The sequence below is a fragment of the Hyla sarda genome, chromosome 7 (assembly GCF_029499605.1).
Source record: "Hyla sarda isolate aHylSar1 chromosome 7, aHylSar1.hap1, whole genome shotgun sequence".
Lineage (NCBI taxonomy): Eukaryota > Metazoa > Chordata > Amphibia > Anura > Hylidae > Hyla > Hyla sarda.
This window is the reverse complement of record NC_079195.1, coordinates 46,452,755-46,475,758: the sequence shown is the minus strand read 5'-3', so window position 1 is coordinate 46,475,758 and position 23,004 is coordinate 46,452,755. Positions and strand designations below refer to the sequence as shown.

At 45.4% G+C, this 23,004-nt stretch overlaps 1 protein-coding gene across 1 annotated transcript; it reads right to left on the bottom strand.

Moving 5' to 3' along the window:
• Positions 1-13,974: 13,974 nt before the first annotated feature.
• FOXI2 (forkhead box I2) lies at positions 13,975-17,862 on the bottom strand. Its single transcript, XM_056528890.1, has 2 exons — positions 16,892-17,862; positions 13,975-14,763 (listed from the first exon to the last, which is right to left on the bottom strand). Exons 1-2 carry the CDS (start codon positions 17,466-17,468, stop codon positions 14,258-14,260), a joined length of 1,083 nt encoding a protein of 360 aa, XP_056384865.1. The 5' UTR covers positions 17,469-17,862; the 3' UTR covers positions 13,975-14,257.
• Between the last annotated feature and the right edge of the window lie 5,142 nt (positions 17,863-23,004).

Genomic DNA, 23,004 nt, shown 5'->3' with positions numbered 1-23,004 from the left:
AATAGGCACTGAGTGAAGAAAGAAAATGTCCAGCGCAAGCTCGATACCATGCGTCTTTATTTAGTAGTTACAGAAACATGGACGGAGCACAGGTGATGCGTTTCGGCCACAGTTAGTGGCCTTAGTCAAGGCTAACTAAGGCTGCAAAATGCGTCACCTGTGCACCGTCCATGTTTCCAAATAAAGACACATCGTATCGAGCTTGCACTGGACATTTTCTTTCTTCATATTGGGGGGATGAAGGTCCGGTCCCGTCCGAGTGTACTGTATATAATAGGGCAGAGGTGCCTTTGGACCCTTAGGGTCTATTCACATGTACAGTATTCTGTGCAGATTTGATGCACAGGATTTCAAGCTGTGGTCAGTCAGTTTACATTGAAATCTGCAGCAGAAAATCCTTCGCATCAAATCTGCGCAGAATCCTGTACGTGCTAACAGACCCTTAGGCGCCAGGGCCCAGGTGCAATTACTACCTCTGTGCCCCTTATAGTTACACCCCTTATAGTTACGCCCCTATGCTTTTGTTCAGAAAAAAGGTAAACTGCTTCCTGATGTGTTCGGCAAAGGCTTACTCCACTCTTTCCATTCAGAACACGTGCACGCTCAGTCAAACTGAGTGTGCATGTACATGGCCAATTTCTAATCCTACTGACATCGAACACTATGAATTGACCAGGATGCAGTGTGTAAGTCTCATTAGTCCAGTGTATTCCAAACAGTGTGCCTCCAGCTGTTGCAGAATTACAATTCCCCTCAGCCTTCGGCTGTCCGGGCATGGTGGGAATTGTAGTTCTGCAACAGCTGGAGGCACACTGTTTGGAAAACACTGCAGTGGTCAACCTTCACCAGTCCCTTATACCATGTCCAGTTAGTATACCACGAAACTCCTATAATAGCGATGATAATTATAAGTAACGTAGTTATATGGTCACGATGGTCATCTGAGAACAGGTCCAGCTCAGGGGAGGTCGTGACTTCTGAGCCGCTACTTACTTCACATTAAAGAGCTTTTCTAAAGGAAGAGGAGATCATTCATGGCTAAAATGGCTCTGAATATGAAACCTACCATTATGGTATTAGCGCTGCTCACTTATAAAACCTACTCCACCTTTAGTGTCATTTCAGGGGGAAAAAAAAAAAACATTTCGCCTCAGGCTAGTGAGTAAAGAGGTGTAGTGTAACAAAGCGAGGAGGTAGAGTCCAAGTGCCGAGATGCTTAATGGGATCATGGCTGCAGGGGAACATGCACAAATCTGTTACTGATAAATGGCGCTCCTCGCAAAAAAAAAACGGATCCGAGAGGACAACTTCATATGGAAACATTGCCTTTCTCTTGTAAGGTTATGAGCTGTTGAGGGGTGTAGCGGTGTAGGTGGATGAGGCAAGATGGTATTAACCCCTCGGGGCAAGGTGTTATTAACCCCTAATGTTCGTGACGCCAGAGTGAATTTTGGGTACTGGAACCACACAAACGGTATCTCCGCTATTCCAATAGCTAGGCAGTGAAAATGAAAGTCCACAACCAGGTTATGGTTTAACAGAGGCTTTACTGAGGTCAGATAGGTGTTATTATCTTCACAGCTCGGCCAGAATCTCAGAGAGGTGGCCAGGAACACAGAAGGACCTCGTAGCTTGCTGGGACCAATTATACTTGTATTAGACTTTAGATAATTGACTTGAGGCTTGACTAGACTGTAGATAGTGACAGCAAACATAGACTTGACTTACCGGAATGACTGTAGATTTGAGGCCTTCCAGGTACTGGATACTAGCACTGAGATCTCTGGTGTTTGCTGGTGTGGTGTCCCGGTACCGTATTTCATACCGGTGGTGGGGTCCCCAAAGTCAGAGTCCCTAGGAACAGTGGGGGTCCTCTTCTTTAGTTAACCCCTCGTCACCCCTCAGTTAGCTAAAATTTGTGTAAATAAAAGTGTAAATATGTATATTTAAGATGCCTACCTTGTTAGCGTTGCAGGACCTTAGGTCATGTGACTCGGTGTTCAGAACTCTATGGTTTGTTGAAGGACCTTTGGTGGTTCTTATGTCAGGTGTTCACCCACAATGCAATGTAACGGTGAGTCACAGCTGTATGGACCAATCCAAAACTGCTCAGCCCCTGCCCATATGAGGGAGCTGCAGCCATTAATCTCTCTCTTGTTCCTGCGCTGCCAAGCAAGCAGCATCATTGCTCTTGGGTTGCTGACTCTGGATGAGGTAGGACCTTCGCAACTTACAAAGACAATTACTAGGCTTAAGCCTTACGGCCTCAGCCTACGCTAAAGACTGTGAGTTCTTACAATTCCCCACTATCTCCGCAAGATCACTGGACCTAAACCTACCCCTAAATCCAGCGGATCTATGCTACAAAATCCTCCTAAACTAAGGAGAGCTTACAAGGTCCCAACCACCTGTCAATCGCTGCTTCAGCTGTATATAGACTCTGCTATCTGGACTGTTGTTACTGCTGCATGTTACAGAAAATCTTCAGTAAAGTTTCTACAAGTTTTCAGCTAAGCACTGGTTGTGGACAATCCGTTATTCTACACTCACCTATCGCTCTTGGGAAGGGTGGCGATTGGCCCAGCATTACCTCAGAGTTTTAACCCTCACCCTGGCGTCACGAGTGACAAGGGTTAAATTAACCCCTCATATACTACAGCAACAACCCAACTATCCTACACCCCCGAGGCATACTACACTGGTCTCAGTAAAGTGAAGATAGTACAAGAGAGAGAATTGTAATGGCCGTCCCCTTATAAAGAGGGGGGCTGAGCCAAAGCCCATTGGTCAAGCTGCGGGTCATGTGTTAAACTGGTGCCCTCTGGGTAACATGTGATAACAAACAGAACATTTCACAGGTCCTTTAATAATTTACTGGAGTCCTCCAAAGGTCCTTTATACTGACTACAATTCTATTACATTAACCCCTTAAGGATGCAGGGCGTACCTGTAAAGACATGAACAGTCAGCGGCAAAATCATCGATCAATGTTATGCTACGAGATAACAAAGATCGATATAAAAGATCAGTGTGTGTGCAGTGTTATAGCCCCTTTTGGGGCTATAACACTGCAAAAAAAAAATAAGTGAAAATAAAAAAGTTAAGATCATTTAACCCCTTCCCTAATAAAAGTTTTAATTCCCCCTCTCTTTTCCCATTTAAAAAAAAACAAACAGTGTTTATAAAAATAAACATATGTGCTATCGCCGCATGCGGAAATGTCTGAATTATAAAAATATATTGTTAATTAAACCGCACGGTCAATGGTGTGCACGCAAAAAAAAAATCCAAAATAGTATATCTTTGGTCACTTTATATCATGAAAAAAATGAATAAAAAGTGGGATCAATACAAAAATGGTACTGCTAAAAACTTCAGATCATGGCGCCAAAAATTAGCCCTAATACCGCCCCGTACACAGAAAAAAAAAAGTTGTAGGGGTCAGAAGATGACAATTTTAAATGTACAAATTTTCGTGCATGAAGTTATGATTTTTTCCAGTACGACAAAATCAAACCTATATAAGTAGAAACGGAAGCCACCAAAAGTTACAAAATTGTGTTTTTTCTTTAATTTTATCGCACAATGATTTTTTTTTCTCCCGTTTCGCCATAGACTTTTGGGTAAAATGACTGATGTCATTACAAAGTAGAATTGGTGGCTCAAAAAATGATCCATCATATGGATTTTAGGTGCAAAATTGAAATAATTATCATTTTTTTAATGTAAGGAGGAAAAAACGAAAGTGCAAAAACGGATAAACCTTGAGTCCTTAAGGGGTTAAATAACACTATAATAACAGCAGAGGAGACACTGCAGGAGAGCCCCCAGGTCACCGAGGGACTCAACCTGACAGGGCATCACACAACCTGTAATACTTGATACAGATGCAGATACACCTCCGTACCTGTTCATGTGCAAATGGGAACAATTCTTGTGGTGCATGTACACTCCAACTACACCATCAAAACCTGTGTATAAAATCAGTGCACCTCCACTGACCGATAAATCTCCCCCATATTGTTTGTGTGCGTGTGCGTGTGCGCGTCTGCTGGAGGCATTGAAGGAGATTTATCAAAACTTGTGTAGAGGAAGAGTTGTGCTGTTGCCCATAGCAACCAGATTGTTTCTTTCATTTTCAAAAGAGGCAACTGCACTAGAGATGAGCAAATTTTTCAAAAATTCGATTTGTCCGATTCACTGAATTTTCCGAGAAAAATTATTTAGTTCCAAATTTATTTGCGGCGAATCTATATTAAAAAAGGCTATTTCTAGCCAACATACAGCCTCAATAGGGGTATAGAACACTTTGCTGTGTTCTAAAAGGCATATGGTGGGTGCTGGGGTAGTGAAATAATACTGTTATTCAGAATAACATGCAGATTACTGGCATCGCTTTTAGAATCACTGCCGCAGAACGGCACAATGACAGAGCCTGGTGCTGGCATCAGTGTCAGGAGACCATATAGTGACTGAATGGCACAGCGTGGAGGTGTTGGCAGCATGAGGAGACCATATAGTGGCTGAATGGCACAGCCTGGAGGTGTTGGCAGCATGAGGACACCATATAGTGGCTGAATGGCACAGCCTGGAGGTGTTGGCAGCATGAGGACACCATATAGTGGCTGAATGGCACAGCGTGGAGGTGTTGGCAGCATGAGGAGACCATATAGTGGCTGAATGGCACAGTGTGGAGGTGTTGGCAGCATGAGGAGACCATATAGTATCTGAATGACACAGCGTGGAGGTGTTGGCAGCATGAGGACACCATATAGTGGCTGAATGGCACAGCGTGGAGGTGTTGGCAGCATGAGGAGACCATATAGTGGCTGAATGACACAGCTTGGAGGTGATGGCTGAAGCATGAGGAGACCATATAGTGGCTTAATGGCACAGGCAGGAGTTGGCAGCTGCATAAGTAAACACTAGGCCTTCACAATCCCTAAGATTAAAAGATGAATTCAGAAATTTAAACCGAACATTTTGGATAGCTGGTGCTACCTACTTGAGATGACAGTAGGTAGCACGAACAGTAAATTTGATTCGTCACGAACTTCTCAGCTCGGCGGTTGCCGACTTTTCCTGCATAAATTAGTTCAGCTTTCCGGTGCTCAGGTGGGCTGGAAAAGGTGGATACAGTCCTAGGAAAGAGTCTCCTAGGACTGTATCCACCTTTTCCAGCCCACGGGAGCACCTGAAAGCTGAACTAATTTATGCAGGAAAAGCCAGCAACCGCCGAGCTGAGAAGTTCGTGACGAATCAAATTTACTGTAAGTTCGCTCATCTCTACTACCTACCATAACAACATTTTTATTCCCAGACCCAGCAGCAGTGTCAGTAAACCATATATTGCCTGAATGACACAGCCTGGAGTTGGCTGAAGCATGAGGAGACCATTGAAATGTCTGATTTATTTAAATTTAAGATTTTTAAATTTAAATTAATGATTTTGAAATTGAACTTTAAACTTAAAAGTTTTAGAGTCCCAAATCCCGGCGTGTGGGTAAAAAGGGCCAAATCTAACAAGCCCCACAGGGCTCATGTGACCATGAGATGTAGGTGCAACGTTTCCATTGACCAGCCATTTTTTCCAACACTTTTCGCCAAGGCAAACCATGTGAAGAACAGCATGACACCGCCGTGCCCTGTCCACATGGTATGCTGAAGGGCCACTGAGACTTGTCTAGGCAGTGGAGGCTGAGGACACTGTGGAGAATGAGGAGGCGGAGTCACACGATGGCAACGAAAATCTATCTGCCCCTCTCTGATAAAATGCTGAATAAAGTGACTGGGAGGTTTAAGGCTAGCGTAAAAATCCTTCTCCATGGCAAGCAAAGCACTGCACTGCTCTCTGTCCACAACGTTGATGGAACTAGCAGTTGGAAGTGGAACAATTCAGTGTATCTGTGTAAGGCTGGGTTTACACCACGTTTTGTTAAATACGGTTCCCGTATACGGCTGGGAGGAGGGGGCGGGGCTTAATCGCGGCACCCGCACTCAGCCGTATTCGGGAACTGTATTTAATGTATTTCTATGAGCCGACCGGAGTGAACCGCAGCCTCCGGTCGTCTTCGTCCGTATGCGGTTTCCCGACCATAGGCAAAAACGCGGTCATCCACGTTTTTGCCTGCGGTCGGGAAACCACATACGGCCGAAAACGAAGCCGACTGGAGGCTGCGGTTCTCTCCGGTTGGCTCATAGACATGCATTAAATACGGTTCCCGAATACGTCTGAGTGCGGGCGCCGTGATTAAGCCCCGCCCCCTCCTCCCCCTCCTCCCAGCCGTATACGGGAACCGTATTTGACAAAACGTGGTGTGAACCCAGCCTAACACACACACAGACACGCAGCCATCCTCTCTCTCTGCAGTGAATGGCATGAAATGAGCAGCCGCAAAATGGCTGCCGATTATATAGGGCTGTGACATCACAGGGGTGACTGAATGCTGATAGGCTGCATCCTGCATTTGATTCAGGGTCATCCCACTTAGCTCCCTTCCCGCCTTCCCAGCCCCATTTAATGACATGTGGATCCGCCATTTTAGGTGTCCTGAAGCCTGGAACGCTGTAAAATGGAGCTTAATTAAGCGATTCGCGCGATAGAATCGGAGATGTTTGTATCAAATAAATCCTGAAATTCGCAACAAATTCAGGTATGTCTGCTTCGATTCGCTCATCTCTAAACTGCACCACTTTTCCTCTACACAAGTTTTAATAAATCTTTCCCATTGTGTTTGTGTCACTTGAGGGGGGGAAAAGGGAGGATGATGCTGGAAAAGTGCAAAGCCCAATAGGGTTTTTTTTTTTCTTTTTGCAGGTTCAGCAGTGAAGAGTTGTGACTGGAATAAATAGTTGGGTGGTTGGGAACCACTGCGTTAGACTATGCGCACACGGAAGGATTTCTTGTGATTCCACTCAAAGCTTACTGCTAAATTTGTGCAGTTTCGAAAAATTCTGCCGAAATTTAAAGCCCTATTTACTTCAATAGGATTCCGCAGAGGAATTTTGCCAAATTGAAAAGAGAGAAGAAAAAAAAAAAAAAAAAAAAAAAAAAACACAAATGGTTTTAATGTCTTTGTAGAATCTGGAAAGCAGAATTTCTGCGCCGGATATTCTGCCGTGTGAATGGGACAGCGGAATCCCCATTCAAGACAATGGTAGGATAAAGCCCTGTAGATTTTCTGCAACAAATGCACTGCAGAAAACCTGTATGAACAGACCATGTAACATGGGCAATGTTTTTTCTGTGCAGACATTGCCCAGACAGAACATGCCGGCACAAGGACCGCTTGGGACTACAGCGTCTAATAGAAACAAATGCATTTCCGTGCAGAGTCCACAGAAAGACTAGACCGGTCTATTGTTTCCGCGGACTCTTCTCCTCCCCCCCCCCCCCAATGGTTTCTGCTGTGGAAATAGTGCAGGATCTCAGTTCCCATGCATTTCTGTATGGGTTGAACACTATCCTATATGGCACCTAGATTACAGAGCTCGTTATAGTACAGCAAGATATAGCGAAGGAAGGAGGATATTTGGCAACTAGGCCATGTGTCCTTTTGCCCATTATTCTACACTGTAGAATAAGTTCAGATCAGAACTTTATTCGCATCGAGTAAACTAGATATTTGCACGTGTGACTGATAGACAAGTTACATGGTGGAGTTTCATAAAAAGGGGCTGGTGCTGGCATAACACTGGTCCCTAAACGAAAACAATTCAGTGAAGAATGTGCCAGCCTGCCGTGCCCTCTCCAGTCCATGGCACTGTAACTACCCCTAACAATAACCAGTTGTAAACCTCAGCATTCAGGACGGCAGCAATTACAGCGCTCCCCTGCAGGGATCCGGATTTATTGAGACGCTCCATTAAACCCGTTTTTTTCTTCCATGCACACTAAGTGACATCTTACAGGGAAACACAAAGAATTATTATAGTTTTCTTTTCAGGAGTAGGGGGAAACAAAAGAACAGCGCTACGCCTGCACATGGAGGCTGGGGAACTTCCACATGCACAAAATGACATCATCCAGCTCTGGCGTAAAGTATCGGAGGCAATGGATTATGATCGGTGGAGAATTAACCGTAACACAACCATTTGTTGGAGTCACCTGTGGGCATGAGATGGTCTAGATATAGTAGTGCCATCACGCTGTAGCCCTTTAGGATGTAAAATCTAAAAAAAAAACAATAAAAAAAAAAACACACACGAGATGAGCGAAGATACAGTGATACTGTGATGAATTCGGCATGAACTTCTCGGCTCGGCGGTTGCTGACTTTAGCCTGCATAAATTAACTCAGCTTTCAGGTGCTCTGGTGGGAACTGCCGAGCCGACAAGTTTGTGACTAATCGAATTACTGTAACTTCGCTCATCTCTAAAAATTACCTTTTCCTATTTCCGAACACCACCTCTAAGAGGTTTGCACCTCTCAATACATGTGGCACATCTTTTGCCAACCTGATGGCAGTCTTAAGTCACAGTGCGCATTTTGTAAAAAAAAAAAAAAAAAAAAAAAAAAAAAAAAGCGTTTTAAACAGTACACTGTTTTTAAAAGTGCATACAGTTCCGTCCATTCATTTTTTTTTTATATAACATTAATTTTTGAAAATGTTGTCCATTTTTAACCCCTTAAGGACCGAGCCCTTTTTCACCTTAAGGACCGGAGCGTTTTATGCAATTCTGACCACTGTCACTTTAAACATTAATGACTCTGGAATGCTTTTAGTTATCATTCTGGTTCCGAGATAGTTTTTTCGTGACATATTCTACTTTAACTTAGTGGTAAAATTTTATGGTAACTTGCATCCTTTCTTGGTGAAAAATCCCCAAATTTGATGAAAAAAAAATGAAAATTTTGCATTTTTCTAACTTTGAAGCTCTCTGCTTGTAAGGAAAATGGATATTCCAAATATTTTTTTTTTTTGAGTTCACATATACAATATGTCTACTTTATGTTTGCATCATAAAATTTATGAGTTTTTACTTTTGGAAGACACCAGAGGGCTTCAAAGTTCAGCAGCAATTTTCCAATTTTTCAAACTCGCTATTTTTCATGGACCAGTTCAGATTTGAAGGGTCTTCATATTAGAAATACCCCATAAAAGACCCCATTATAAAAACTACACCCCCCAAAGTATTCAAAATGACATTCAGTAAGTGTATTAACCCTTTAGGTGTTTTACAGGAATAGCAGCAAAGTGAAGGAGAAAATTCAAAATCTTCATTTTTTACACTCGCATGTTCTTGTAGACCCAATTTTTGAATTTTTGCAAGAGGTAAAAAGGAGAAAATTTTTACTTGTATTTGAAACCCAATTTTTCTTGAGTAAGCACATACCTCATATGTCTATGTTAAGTGTGCGGCGGGTGCAGTAGAGGGCTCAGAAGGGAAGGAGCGACAAATGGTTTTTGGGGGGCATGTCACCTTAAGGAAGCCCCTATGTCGAGGACAGCAAAAAAAAACACACATGGCATACCATTTTGGAAACTAGACCCCTCAGGGAACGTAACAAGGGGTAAAGTGAACCTTAATACCCCACAGGTGTTTCACGACTTTTGCATATGTAAAAAAAAATAAAAAATGTACCTAAAATGCTTGGTTTCCCAAAAATTTTACATTTTTAAAAAAGGGTAATAGCAGAAAATACCCCCCAAAATTTGAAACCCAATTTCTCCCGATTCAGAAAACACCCCATATGGGGGTGAGAAGTGCTCTGCTGGCGCACTACAGGTCTCAGAAGAGAAGGAGTCACATTTGGCTTTTTGAAGGAAATTTTGCTCTGGGGGCATGCCGCATTTAGGAAGCCCCTATGGTGCCAGAACAGCCAAAAAAAAAAAAAAAAAAAAAAAACGCATGGCATACCATTTTGGAAACTAGACCCCCTCGGGGAACGTAACAAGGGGTAATGTGAACCTTAATACCCTACAGGTGTTTCACGACTTTTGCATATGTGAAAAAATTTTTTTAATTTTTTTTTTACCTAAAATGCTTGGTTTCCCCAAATTTTTACATTTTTAATAAGGGTAATAGCAGAAAACACCCCCCAAAATTTGAAGCCCAATTTCTCCCGAGTACGGCGATACCCCATATGTGGCCCTAAACTGTTGCCTTGAAATACGACAGGGCTCCAAAGTGAGAGCGCCCTGCGCATTTGAGGCCTAAATTAGGGACATAGGGGTATTCTACGCCAGTGATTCCCAAACAGGGGACCTCCAGCTGTTGTAAAACTCCCAGCATGCCTAGACAGTCAGTGGCTATCTGGCAATACTGGGAGTAGTTTTGCAACAGCTGGAGGCTCCGTTCTGGAAACAGTGGCGTACCAGACGTTTTTCATTTTTATTGGGGAGGGGAGGCGGGGCATGTGTATATGTAGTGTTTTTTACTTTTTATTTTATTTTTTGTTAGTGTAGTGTTTTTAGGGTACAGTCGCATGGGCGGGGGGGGGGGGGGGTTCACAGTAGTTTCTCGCTGGCAGTTTGAGCAGCGGCAGAAAATTTGCCGCAGCTCAAACTTGCAGCCCGATACTTACTGTAATACTCACATGGGGGGGGTACACTCACATGGGGGGAGAAACATCCAGCTGTTGCAAAACTACAACTCCCAGCATGTACGGTCTATAAGTGCATGCTGGGAGTTGTAGTTTTGCAACAGCCGGAGACAGGTTGTGAAACATCGAGTTTGGTAACAAACTCAGTGTTTTGCAACCAGTGTGCCTTCAGCTGTTGCAAAAGCTACAACCCCCAGCATATACGGACAGCGGAAGGGCATGCTGGGTCTTGTAGTTATGCAACAGCCGGAGGCATACTACATTGGCTGGGGATGCTGGGGATTGTAGTTATGCAACAGCTGGAGACACACTGGTTTGCTACTTAACTCAGTGTGCCTTCAGCTGTTGCAAAACTACAACTCTCAGCAGTCACCGACAGCCAACGGGCATGCTGAGAGTTGTAGTTCTGCAACCACCAGATGCACCACTACAACTCCCAGCATGCACTTTAGCTGTTTGTGCAAGCTGGGAGTTGTAGTTAAACAGCTGAAGGTACACTTTTCCATAGAAAGAATGTGCCTCCAGCTGTTGCAAAACTACAAGTCCCAGCATGCCCATAAGGGCATGCTGGGAGTTGTGGTGGTCTGCCTCCTGCTATTGCATAACTACAGCTCCCAGCATGCCCTTTTCGCATGCTGGGAGCTGTTGCTAAGCAACAGCAAGAGGCTGTCACTCACCTCCTGCTGCTGCTCCACGATGCCGCCGCACAGGTCAGTCCCTCGCCGCCGCTGTCGCTCCTGGGGCCCCGATCCCAACAGGAACGCCGGGGATCGGGGTCCCCAGCACCCGGGGTGCACGTCCCGCACCCGCTCACGTCCTCCGGAAGAGGGGCGGAGCGGGTTGCGGGAGTGACACCCGCAGCAGGCGCCCTGATCGGCCGACGAATCAGGGCGATCGTGAGGTGGCACCAGTGCCACCTCGCCCCTGCTGGCTCTGGCTGTTCGGGGCCGTCCCTGACGGCCCCGATCAGCCAGTAATTCCGGGTCATCGGGTCACTGGAGACTCGATTGACCCGGAATCCGCCGCAGATCGCTGGACTGAATTGTCCAGCAATCTGCGGCAATCGCCGACATGGGGGGGGGCATAATGACCCCCCCCGGGCCATATGCTGGGATGACTGCTGAAATCGTTCAGCAGGCATCCGGCCCCGGCTCCCCTCTGGCTAGCGGCGGGGGCCGGAAATGCTCAGGGCGTATCCATACGCCCTCGGTCCTTAAGGGGTTAATGGGAGGTCTCTTTGGTGGGGACTTTAGGATGCAAATGCACTTGTGTAAAGTAAAAACCGTATACATGCGAGTTTCCCATTGACGTCCATGTTAAAAGATATTTTAAAAAAAGTTAAGTTTTTTAAACCGGAGACAAAACCGTGGTCAATTACGGGAGAAGACCGCATTGCAAGCACACCGTACGCAACCGGTTTTCAATTATTTGTCTGTGTAAACGGTTTCAATAATGAAAAAGTATACGGGAAACTTACTTGAAAAACGTGGTGTGAACCCATCCTAAGCAAGTTTCAGCTTGTGTTGCACAAGTCGAATTTCAATAAAAGACAATGAACCAGTCCATTATAGAACAAAAACCATTTATCATACAAAATGTGAATAAAAAATAAAGTAGTGCAAAAATAAAAATTCTTATTTCATAGACAAAAAACGCAATCTAATGCTAGACTAAAAACTAGAGATGAGCAAACTTACAGTAAATTCGATTCGTCACGAACTTCGGCAGTTGATGAATCATCAACTGTCGAGCCGAGAAGTTCGTGACGAATCGAATTTACTGTAAGTTCGCTCATCTCTACATTAAAGGTGGGGGGGGGGGGGGGGGAGGAATCAAAACCTGTGCAGAAAAAAAAAAGTTGCCCATAGCAACCAGATTGCTTCTTCAAAAGGCCTCTGGGAAATAAAGCAATCCGATTGGTTGCTATTGGCAACTGGTCCACTTTTTCCCTCAGATTTTGCAACAGTTTTTGCAACAGATTGAGAGCCATAGTTTGGGGAACATTGCTTGAAAATGGACATTACAAAATATATTCTGCTTACTGTGAACCTCCTTCATACTAAAGCGGCAAGATTCTTTTTATACTTTGCTCTTGCATACAGATCTTTATGGATAAAGTGGTTTCCCCATCCATAGTCTGGGCGCCCCCGTTTCCATTCTTGCCAAAATTGACCAACCATTATGGCATCTCCATACCATGCCATAATACTGCGATACATCCCCTATTACCTAGGTCTCCATACGAAGGACCTCCAGCTACTGCAAAACTACAACTCCCAGCATGCCCAGACAGCCGTTGGCTGTCTGGGTATGCTGGGAGTTGTAGTTTTACAACATCTGGAAGGTCCACGGTCCTTAACGATACGTTTCTAGGCAGAATAGCTTCACAATATGGTGTCCAAGGGATCATACCAGAAACTGTAAGCAGCATATAAGAGATAATCTAAAAACCCAGACCGACCTCTGTGGGTGCCATGTTACAGGCTTAACTCTGAGCTTGCATAGTGCCAGATTACACCATTTGTCATAACACCTTCAAAAATATAATAGGAACCAAGTTAAACATTGAGGAACATGCCATTTGGGCCATGCGAACCATCATGTGTCTTCAGGGGTCCAACCACCCAAAGAATCGGAGTGGAATTTATGACTAGATGCAACTAGTCATTTCAGTTCCCTGGTTCACATATCATTGCATAGTCACTAGAGATGAGCAAAGTTACAGTAATTCGATTCGTCACAAACTTATCGGCTCGGCAGTTGCTGACTTTAGCCTGCATAAATTAGTTAAAAGGGAACCAATCATCAGATTTTACCCTATATAAACGCTTGGCAAAGCGTTATATAGGGTAAAAATCTTTATTTTCTCCATTCCCGGGGGACGCTCCTGCCCCCAGGGATGGTGAAGATATGAAGTTAGAAACTAGTCACCGCCGCCGTCGTAAGTAGTCACCTGGGCGGGGAGCTCTTCTCATCTACTCCCGTTCTTCGGCCGGGAGCGACGCCCCCTCCGCTTGATTGATGGGCCGCGTCATCGCTCCGTCTGTTCAGTGAGCGGAACAGAGTGATGACGCGGCCCATCAATCAAGCGGAGGGGGCGTCGCCCCCGGCCGAAGAACGGGAGTAGATGAGAAGAGCTCCCCGCCCAGGTGACTACTTACGACGGCGGCTAGTTTCTAACTTCATATCTTCACCATCCCTGGGGGTAGGAGCGTCCCACGGGGATGGTGAGGACAACAATTTTACCCTATATAACGCTTTGCCAAGCATTATATAGGGTAAAATCTGATGATTGGTTCCCTTTAAGCTTTTACTTGCTCTGGTGGGCTGGGAAAAAAAAAGGTTGATACAGTCCTAGGAGAGAGAGTCTCCAGCCCACCGGAGCACCTGAAAGCTGAATTCACTTATGCAGGATAAGTCATCAACTGCCGAGCCGAGAAGTTTGTGACGAATCGAATTTGCTGTAAGTTCGCTCATCTCTATTCGTGACGAATCGAATCACTGTAACTTCGCTCATCTCTAATAGTCACCTTAGTTCCTTCAAGACTGTTCTCCATGCCAAGAGAATTTGAGGTACATTGCATTTGACCAGTGCATGCCCCATGGATCGAGTCCAATAATTCAACACAGTAAAAAGGGTAAAAACCAAGTCACAGCAGGTAAAAAAACACAACAACAACGCTAAATATCACATAAATGAAACTGTCCCCATCACACCTCCGCTTCCTGGTTATAGAGCATGTGGCTGGCATGTAGAGGGTTGACCAGGGAAGAGTACAGGCTGTTCTGCTTGGTTGGGTAACACCTATGCCTGATGTTGGCCTGAGCAACAGGTTCTCCAGGTTGGGATGAATTGTGGTTGATGGGGTAAGAAGAGAGTCCAGTGAAATAGTGCTTGGAGGTTAAGAAGTCCCCATTGAGCTGAATGGGTGCCCCATTACTCTTCACTGCGTTCATGGCGGATGTGAAGCCGGCCAAACAAGGGCTGGTGTCTAAAGCTGGAGAAGACCGTGGAGACGATTTCATTTTGCTCTCTGGAGTTCCCACAAGGCTGTCAGACCTTGGGGACTTCACGTTACTTTTGTCATCTAACTTTTCGGAGAGTTCAGACCCACGGCTCGGGTTGTTGTCGCACTTCTTTTTCCTCTTCCGTCTGAAGTTACCGTTCTCGAACATCTTCTCGCAGTTTGGATCAAGGATCCAATAGTTCCCTTTCCCTATGGAGACAGAAGAATGAAGGGAGTTGAGAAATGCAAGTATAGTTTAGAACAGTGGTCCCCAACTGGACATCTAGATGGTGCAAAACTACAACTTCCCACATGGCCAGACCCCCTGCGATCAGACACTTATCCCTATAATTTCAGTTACCCTGGATTACTCTTAAAGGGGTACTCCAGCACTCCAAAGGATAGGGGATAAGATGCCCGATTTTGGGGGGTCCCACCGCGGGGGCAGAGCCGTGATGTCACAACGCTCTGTCCCCGTGATCGACAGTAAGCAGACCCGGATTGAACACGCTCCAGGGATTGATTAGAACGTGGTGCGGCATGCAAGATCATGGGAGTCCCCAGCGGCAGGACCCCCGCGATCAGGCAACTTATCCCATATCCTTTGGATAGGGGATAAGATGATGTCTAAGCGCCGGAGTACCCCTTTAAACTTCTCCAAAATGGGTGCACTGCAGGGAAATTGGACACTTTCTGCCAGGTTCCAGCATCAAGACACTGTACATATTATCAACTCTATACACTGAACATTTGTTTGAAAAACGCTACAATAGTCCCATAGCAACGCATCAGCGCTCCGCTTTCATTTTACCAGTGAATAGTAAAAATGTAAGCTTTAGGAGTTCTAATTGGTTGCTAAGGGCAACAAAGAATCTTTCAAAAGTTGGGTCACATAAAGAATCTGTAGCGCATTTTACGATGTGGAACCGCCAATGATCCGACCCATGGTGTGCCTCCTGCTCATAGCGGCAATACGCAGTTACGAGCAGACACTTGGATCTGTGACTAGGACGCACAAGCACGCAGTGACTCACAGGTCCATGCGTGTCTGCTCATAGCAGCGGATTGCCGCTATGAACAGGCAGGCACAGCAGGAAGCACACGATAGGGTCATGTCATTGGCGGATCCACATCGTTAAATATGCTATGGATACGTTACGTGATCTTACCCTAAAGGGGTTCTTAATGATAAAATATATAGCACTATACCTCACACACACACCCACTTCCTCTGTAGCATACAGCAGCTGATAAGTACTGGAAGGATTAAGATATAACGCACAATAAAAATAAAAAATTGGTTTTCCCACCGGAGTACCCCTTTAAGGGGTCATCGAGGATTTGAAGCCTGTTGATCCTTTTGGAAACACTGCCATTTTTAAGTTCAGGTTGTGTGTGGTATTACAGCTCGGCCTCTGACTAATACCACACAACCTGAGCATAGTTGTGGCACTGTCCTAAGAAAAGCAGCTATGTTTTTCTAAATTTTGTTATTACCTTTAGGCTATGTGGCCTCATTTGCCTTTGTGAACTACAGTAATAACACAAAACACATGTGTTGTGGTTTTACAAGTATTAGCAACACCGGAAAAATCATGTTGCAGTCATAGTCATAAAAAAATTAAATTAAAAAAAAATGATATAAAAAGGCATGTTCACAGTTATGCTGCAGATCAATATAAATAAGACCAATGAAATCCACAGCACATTAAGTATCTCACTGCATAGCCCAAAGTCAATTTAGGGACAAGTTATGTAAAAGGGAGGGGGGGGGGGGAAGACAGCAAAAATACTAATGTGGAACACAGCTTTAAAGAGTTGCATAGGATTAGAAAAAAACAGTGAAAAAATAAAATAAAAAGCGCCACACCTGTTATCAGTTTGTGTGTGGTATTGCAAGTTCTGCTCCATTCCCTTTTATGGTACTGCGCTGTGATACTCAAAAACCCATGGACAGAGGTGTCATGGTTTCTGGAAGAAAGCACTTGTGTTTTAGTAATCCTGGACAAACTCTGCTCTACTAAGATTGTTACCTACAGAGTACATGACCCGACCATTTTCTGCGGTAATGTGGGTGACCTTGGATAACTAAATTATGATGAACTAAATCAGCTCTGCTACATCACATACATGTTATGCACATCAATTTTTATACCACAGTGGTCTCCAAATGTGAGGACCTCCAGCTGTTGCAAAACTACAGCTCCTGTTGTCTGGCAGGGCATGCCCTGCCAGACAACAGGAGTTGTAGTTTTGCAACAGCTGGAGGTCCTCACATTTGGAGACCACTGCTATACCCCAATTTAACTCCATGATGCGGTAACAAACTCCAACTCACCTGGGTCGGTGTCATCCCTGGCCACCTTCTTGAAGCACTCATTTAGGGACAAGTTGTGTCTGATGGAGTTTTGCCAGCCAGCCTTACACTTCCTATAGAAGGGGAAATTCTCTGCCACATAGTTATAGATCTGGCTGAGGGTCAGCTTCTTCTCAGGAGTGGTCTGAAGAGCCATGGCTATTAAGGCAGAGTAGGAATAAGGGGGTCTCACCCCTTGGATCAAGTTCTCTTGGTTTGGATAAGTCAACCAGGGCAACTCTGCTGCTCCATAACCGGAGGAATGAGACACAACCTGGGCTTGACTGTTGGCGTAACCAGTTGGCAAATACTTGGAGCCATTTCCATTGAGGTAAGAAGAAGAAGGGTTAATGGTGGAGCCACCAAACCACCAATATGGGTTGGTATTGGGCCCTGGATAGTCTGTGATACCATACCCTGAATGTGGCTTCTGAGGCTGGTGCAGGTTCTGCTGATACAGGTTAAAGTTGTCTCCGCAGTAGACTGCCATATCCACTAATTCCTGGGCATAGGGGTATCCTGGCTGAGAAGGGGCTGAATGGTGCCCAAAGGCGTTCATGCTAATTCCTTCTAAGTGCTGTTGGTTTAGGAGAAGGAGACTCCTCAGGCTTAATGAGCTCCAAGCAGAGGGGCTGCACTAAAGTAATGACCCTCTGCACAGCCTGCAGACTATTTCCAATCAAGCACCAAGTAGCTGAAACAGTTTGTAGTAATGAAGCCTGGACCGCCCTGGTCTGGGCAGGACACCTCTTCTGCAGTCACTATCAATCAGGATCTTATTTCCACACAGTTCATCCTATACCTGTGTCGCCTTTAGGCTCCGTCACATTGCAAGAAATGATTGCGAATGTGGTTGTGACCAGCAGCTGCGACACAACAGTCGCAAAGAATCCGAATCTGCTTCATTTATGGTTACAAGTTGAAAGTCGTATGTTACTAAGGGTCTTTCCATACGGCAGAATTTCCACTTGCGGAATTCTGCCTCAAATTAAAGCCCATGGACTTCTATGGGATTTCGCACTCCCATTCACACTTCTGAATTTCCGCTTGCGGAATTCCGCAAGCGGAAATTCAAAAGTGTGAATGGGAGTTCGGAACCCCATAGAAGTCTATGGGCTTTAATTTGAAGCCGGATTCCGCAAGTGGAAATTCTGCCGTATGGATAGACCCTAAGGCTAGGTTCACAATGTGGAATTTCTGGGCAGAATTTCTGCCGGAGATCGAGCTGGCAGCACTAGGACCGCGCGGACTACATTGCCGTCCCCATAGATGGTAATGCATTTCTGAGCAGATCTCCCAAAAGATCCACCCAGAAATGCATTGCAGTCTATGGGGGCAGCAATGCAGTCTGCTCAGTTCTAGCGCCGCCTGCTCGATCTCCGGTAGAAATTCTTCCCAGAAATTCTGCAGTGTGAACCTAGCCTAAGGGTACATTCAGACGAGCAGATCCACTGCATATTTTACGCTACAGATCCACCACCGAAGGACCCCTACAGGGTGCCATAGATGTGCCTGCTCGGAGCAGCATTCCGCTGCTACGAGCAGACACACAGCTGCGATGTGCAAGTTGCCGCTCATGCGCTGTGTACTCACACACATCTCCCACTCCCCTTCTCCCTGAGCTAGGCTGAGAGCAGACGCGATGTGAGAGTATACTGCGCATGCGTGCGGAGACTTGCACATCGCAGTGTGTCTGCATATTGCTGCTTCGAGCAGGCACATCTGAGGCCCCCTGTATGGGTTCTTCGGCGGCGGATCCGGAGCGTAAAAAACGCAGTGGATCCGCTCATCTGAATGTACCCTTAGGGTGGAAACACACCCCGTTAATCGCATCCGTTGGCATCCCGCCAAAAACAGGATGCTGACGTATACTGTTAATGGGCGCAGCAGACCCCATTCAGTTCTATGGCCGAAAGGAGTCACCTAGTCACTCCTTTCAGGACATGTGCACTATTTCAAAAGCGCAACAGCCCCTGTCATGAGTGCGCTTAAAAAAGCACATATGTCCCATACAGAGGGGGAGATTTATCAAAATCTGTCCAGAGGAAAAGTTGCATGGTTGCCCATAGCAACCAATCAGATCACTTCTTTCATTTTTCAGAGGCCTTTTCAAAATGGAAAGAAGTGATCTGATTGGTTGCTGAGGGCAACTCAGCAACTTTCTCTGGACAGGTTTTGATAAATCCCCCCCAGAGTCACTAGGGGTGACTCATTTCGGCAGCAGAAGTGAATGGGGGTAGTTGCACCCGATAACAGTATATGTCGGCAGCCCGTTTTTGGCGGGATGCCGACAGATACAATTAACGGGGGCCAGAACGTAGTGTGTTCCTACCCTTACTTTGACAGCTTTGTGGGGAATTTATCATTGTATGTCTGAGGGTACGATCATATTGCCCTTGTTACTCATATCCATTGGCATTCCCCTGAAAATGGGATGTGGACGTGTACTAATGGGAGCAACAGACCACATTTACATTTATCGCTAAAAGGAGTCACCTAGAGGGGAGAAGAATGTAGCAGTTGCCCATGGCAACCAATCAGATTGCTTCTTTCATTTTTCACAGGTCTCTTAAAAAATGAAAGAAGTGATCTGATTGGTTGCTATGGGCAACTACACCACTCTTCCTCTGCACAGGTTTTGATAAATCTCCCCCTAGTGACTCCTTTCCACTCGTATGCGCTATTTTAAAGGCACAACATCCCCTGCTACAAGTCCTGCTACACTAAATTGTGGATACATTCTGAATGAGTAGTGACTTAGGCTAAGTTTCTACTTGGTTTCTTTGTGCCACAAAAAAAACGCAAGAAAACGTAAAACCATTCACTACGCTATGCATTATAGTAAGCGAAATTTCTGCCGGAAATTTCAAAGCGAAAATTCCGGCGGAAATTCCGTAGCCTGAACCTAGCCTAAGGGTCTATTCACACGGGCGGAATTTCCACTTGCAGAATTCCATCTCAAATTAAAGCCCATAAACTACTATGGGATTCCGCAATCCCATTCACACTTCTGAAAGCGGACATTAAGAAGTGTGAATGGGAGTGTGGAATCCCATAGAAGTCTATGGGCTTTAATTTGACGTGGAATCCCGCAAGCAGAAATTTTGGCATGTCAATAGACCCTTAACATTTTTTTCAATCATTTTGTCTGGCTTTTTTTATTTTATTTATTTTTTTATTGCTTTTTTGAGTGTTTGGCAGTTTTTCACTGCTTTCAGAATTGTGTTTTTCACATAAATAAAAATGATGAAGAGAAGAAAATGGGTGAAAAAAGCCAATGTTAATCCCACATAGTCTCAGCATGCTGCTATTTTAGAATACTGCCAATGAGCCAAGAAACACCAATGAAGAAAAAAAAAACACACAAGTGGGTTTGGCATTTAATTTTTTCCTATTGACTTGCAACATCTGGCCATGGTGTTTTATGTGCAAGAAATAAAAATGCAAACAAAAAAAAAAAGCTGTGTGGTAAACCTAGCATAGATCAGTGTTTCTCAACCAGGGAGCCTCCAGCTGCTGCAAAGCTGCTTTGGCAGTCCGGGCATGCTATGAGTTGAAATTTTGCAACAGCTGGAGGTACCCTGGTTGGGAAACACGGACATAGATCTACGCAAGTGTCTTAAAGCGTGGTCCAGGCTAGAGTGAGTGTGCGCAAAATTTTTTGCTATTGCGGTAATTTTTGCTAGCAAGTTGCATATGATAAATCAGTAAGGTTAAGTTTCCACACACGTTTTTTTTTTTCTGGCGCTTTTTTGGGGGGGAAAAACTCCTGCTGCGAGTTTGAATGGGGGCGGACTCTCCATGGCATATTAAATTGACTTCAATGGGGTCTGCAGCGGAAATTCCGCTGCTGAAAATCTGCCACAGAACATCTGCCTCAAACTCGCAGCTGGAAACAAACTGCTATCTCCCTTTGTGAACATACTCTTAAAGGGGTACTCCGTTGGAAAACAATTTTTTTTCATGTCCACTGGTGCCAGAAAGTTAAACAGATTTTTAAATTACTCTATTCAAAAATCTTTATCCTTCCAGTACTTATCAGCTGCTGAATGCTCCATAGGAAGTTGAATTGTTCTTTCTGTCTGACCACAGTGCTCTCTGCTGACACCTCTGTTCATGTCATTCAGCTCAATCGTGAGATTTTGCATTTGGGGTTTTGTGATGCAATCGTACATTCTCATAAGTGTGCACTGCCCAATCCCATTGGATAAGTTTGTGATGATTATACGCAATTTTGCTTTGTAGATGATTGCCTTCGATTTATTTTTAGAGATTTAGTATAAGACGCTTTTGTTTCAAAACGCAGCAAGACATTGAATAAAATCATGGCCACATAATATTGCATGTGATTTTATTAGAACCCTGTAGGAGAAGGGGGGGGGGGGGGGGTCACTTGGGATTTGCGACAATTAATAAACAGGTTGTGTGGATACATAAATCACAAGACAAAATTACATTCGATAATGCTCTGAGATCTAAGGGGGAGATTTATCAAAACCTGTGCAGAGGAAGTGTGGTGCAGTATAATAATCTGCCTGCAGCCCGCCCTATCTGTCACAGTTTTTCTGCAGTTTTTCCACCTTTGGCTTTCCTATTCATTTTGTTTATATTGAGGATTAGTATTTATTGCAGTACTTTTTTTTCCTGCAGGTTTATGACTTGTTATACATCACCACCTAGTGGAAATATAGTTAACATTATATGTTCTTCTGTGCGTGAGGCTGGGTTCACACTACGTTTTAAAGGGGTACTCCGGTGGAAAACTTTATTTTTTTTTAAATGAACTGGTTCCAGAAAGTTAAACAGATTTGTAAATTGCTTCTATTAAAAAATCTTAATCATTTTAGTACTTTTTAGCAGCTGTATGCTGCAGAGAAATTCTTTGCTTTTTGAATTTCTTTTTTGTTGTTGTCCACAGTGCTCTCTGCTGACACCTCTGCCCGTGTCAGGAACTGTCCAGAGCAGCATAGGTGTCACGATTCGGCAGGCTGGATGTGGATCCTCTGTGTCAGCAAGGGATTGGCATGGACCGTGTCGGTGGACCGGTTCTAAAATGCTACTGGTATTCACCAGAGCCCGCCGCAAAGCGGGATGGTCTTGCTGCGGCGGTAGCAACCAGGTCGTATCCACCGGCAACGGCTCAACCTCGCTGACTGCTGAGAAGGCGTGGGACAGAAGGACTAGGCAGAGGCAAGGTCAGACGTAGCAGAAGGTCGGGGCAGGCGGCAAGGTTCGTAGTCAAATGGAATAGCAGAAGATCTGGAACACAGGCTTTGGACAACACTAAACGCTTTCACTGGCACAAGGCAACAAGATCCGGCAAGGGAGTGCAGGGGAAGTGAGGTAATATGGACAGGGAACAGGTGGAAGCTAATTAGGCTGATTGGGCCAGGCACCAATCACTGGTGCACTGGCCCTTTAAATCTTAGAGAGCTGGCGCGCGTGCGCCCTAAGGAGCGGAGCCGCGCACGCCAGGACGTGACAGCCGGGGACTGGGACAGGTGAGTGACTTGGGATGCGATTCGCGAGCGGGTGCGTCCCGCTATGCGAATCGCATCCCCGCCGGCAGTGTCAGTGCAGCGCTCCCGGTCAGTGGGTCTGACCGGGGCGCTGCAGAGAGAGAAACGCCGCGTGCGCTCCGGGGAGGAGCAGGGACCCGGAGCACTCGGCGTAACAATACCCCCCCCCCCTTAGGTCTCCCCCTTTTTTTTGTCCGGCAATTGCTTCACGTGGGACAAGGACACTGGGAGCGATTGTAGGGTTTCCTCATCAAATGCAGGCAGTTCAGCAGGAGTGGGAATGGGGAGGGAGGGCAGAGGGTGAAGCTTGGCATGGGGCAGAGTGTTACCAGGACAGGGGCTATGAGGAGGCAAAGCATAGTCCTGATAGGCTTTGGGGAGACCAGGTGTAGGAGGAGGCACCGAGGCTTGCCTGACGGGACTGGGAGGAGACGTGAGACATTTCTTGCGGCAAGCAGGGCCCCAATTCTTGATCTCCCCCGGTGGTCCAGTCAAGGGTGGGAGAATGATGCTGGAGCCATGGCAGACCAAGGAGGACTTCAGAGGTACAGTTGGGAAGGACGAACAATTCAATCT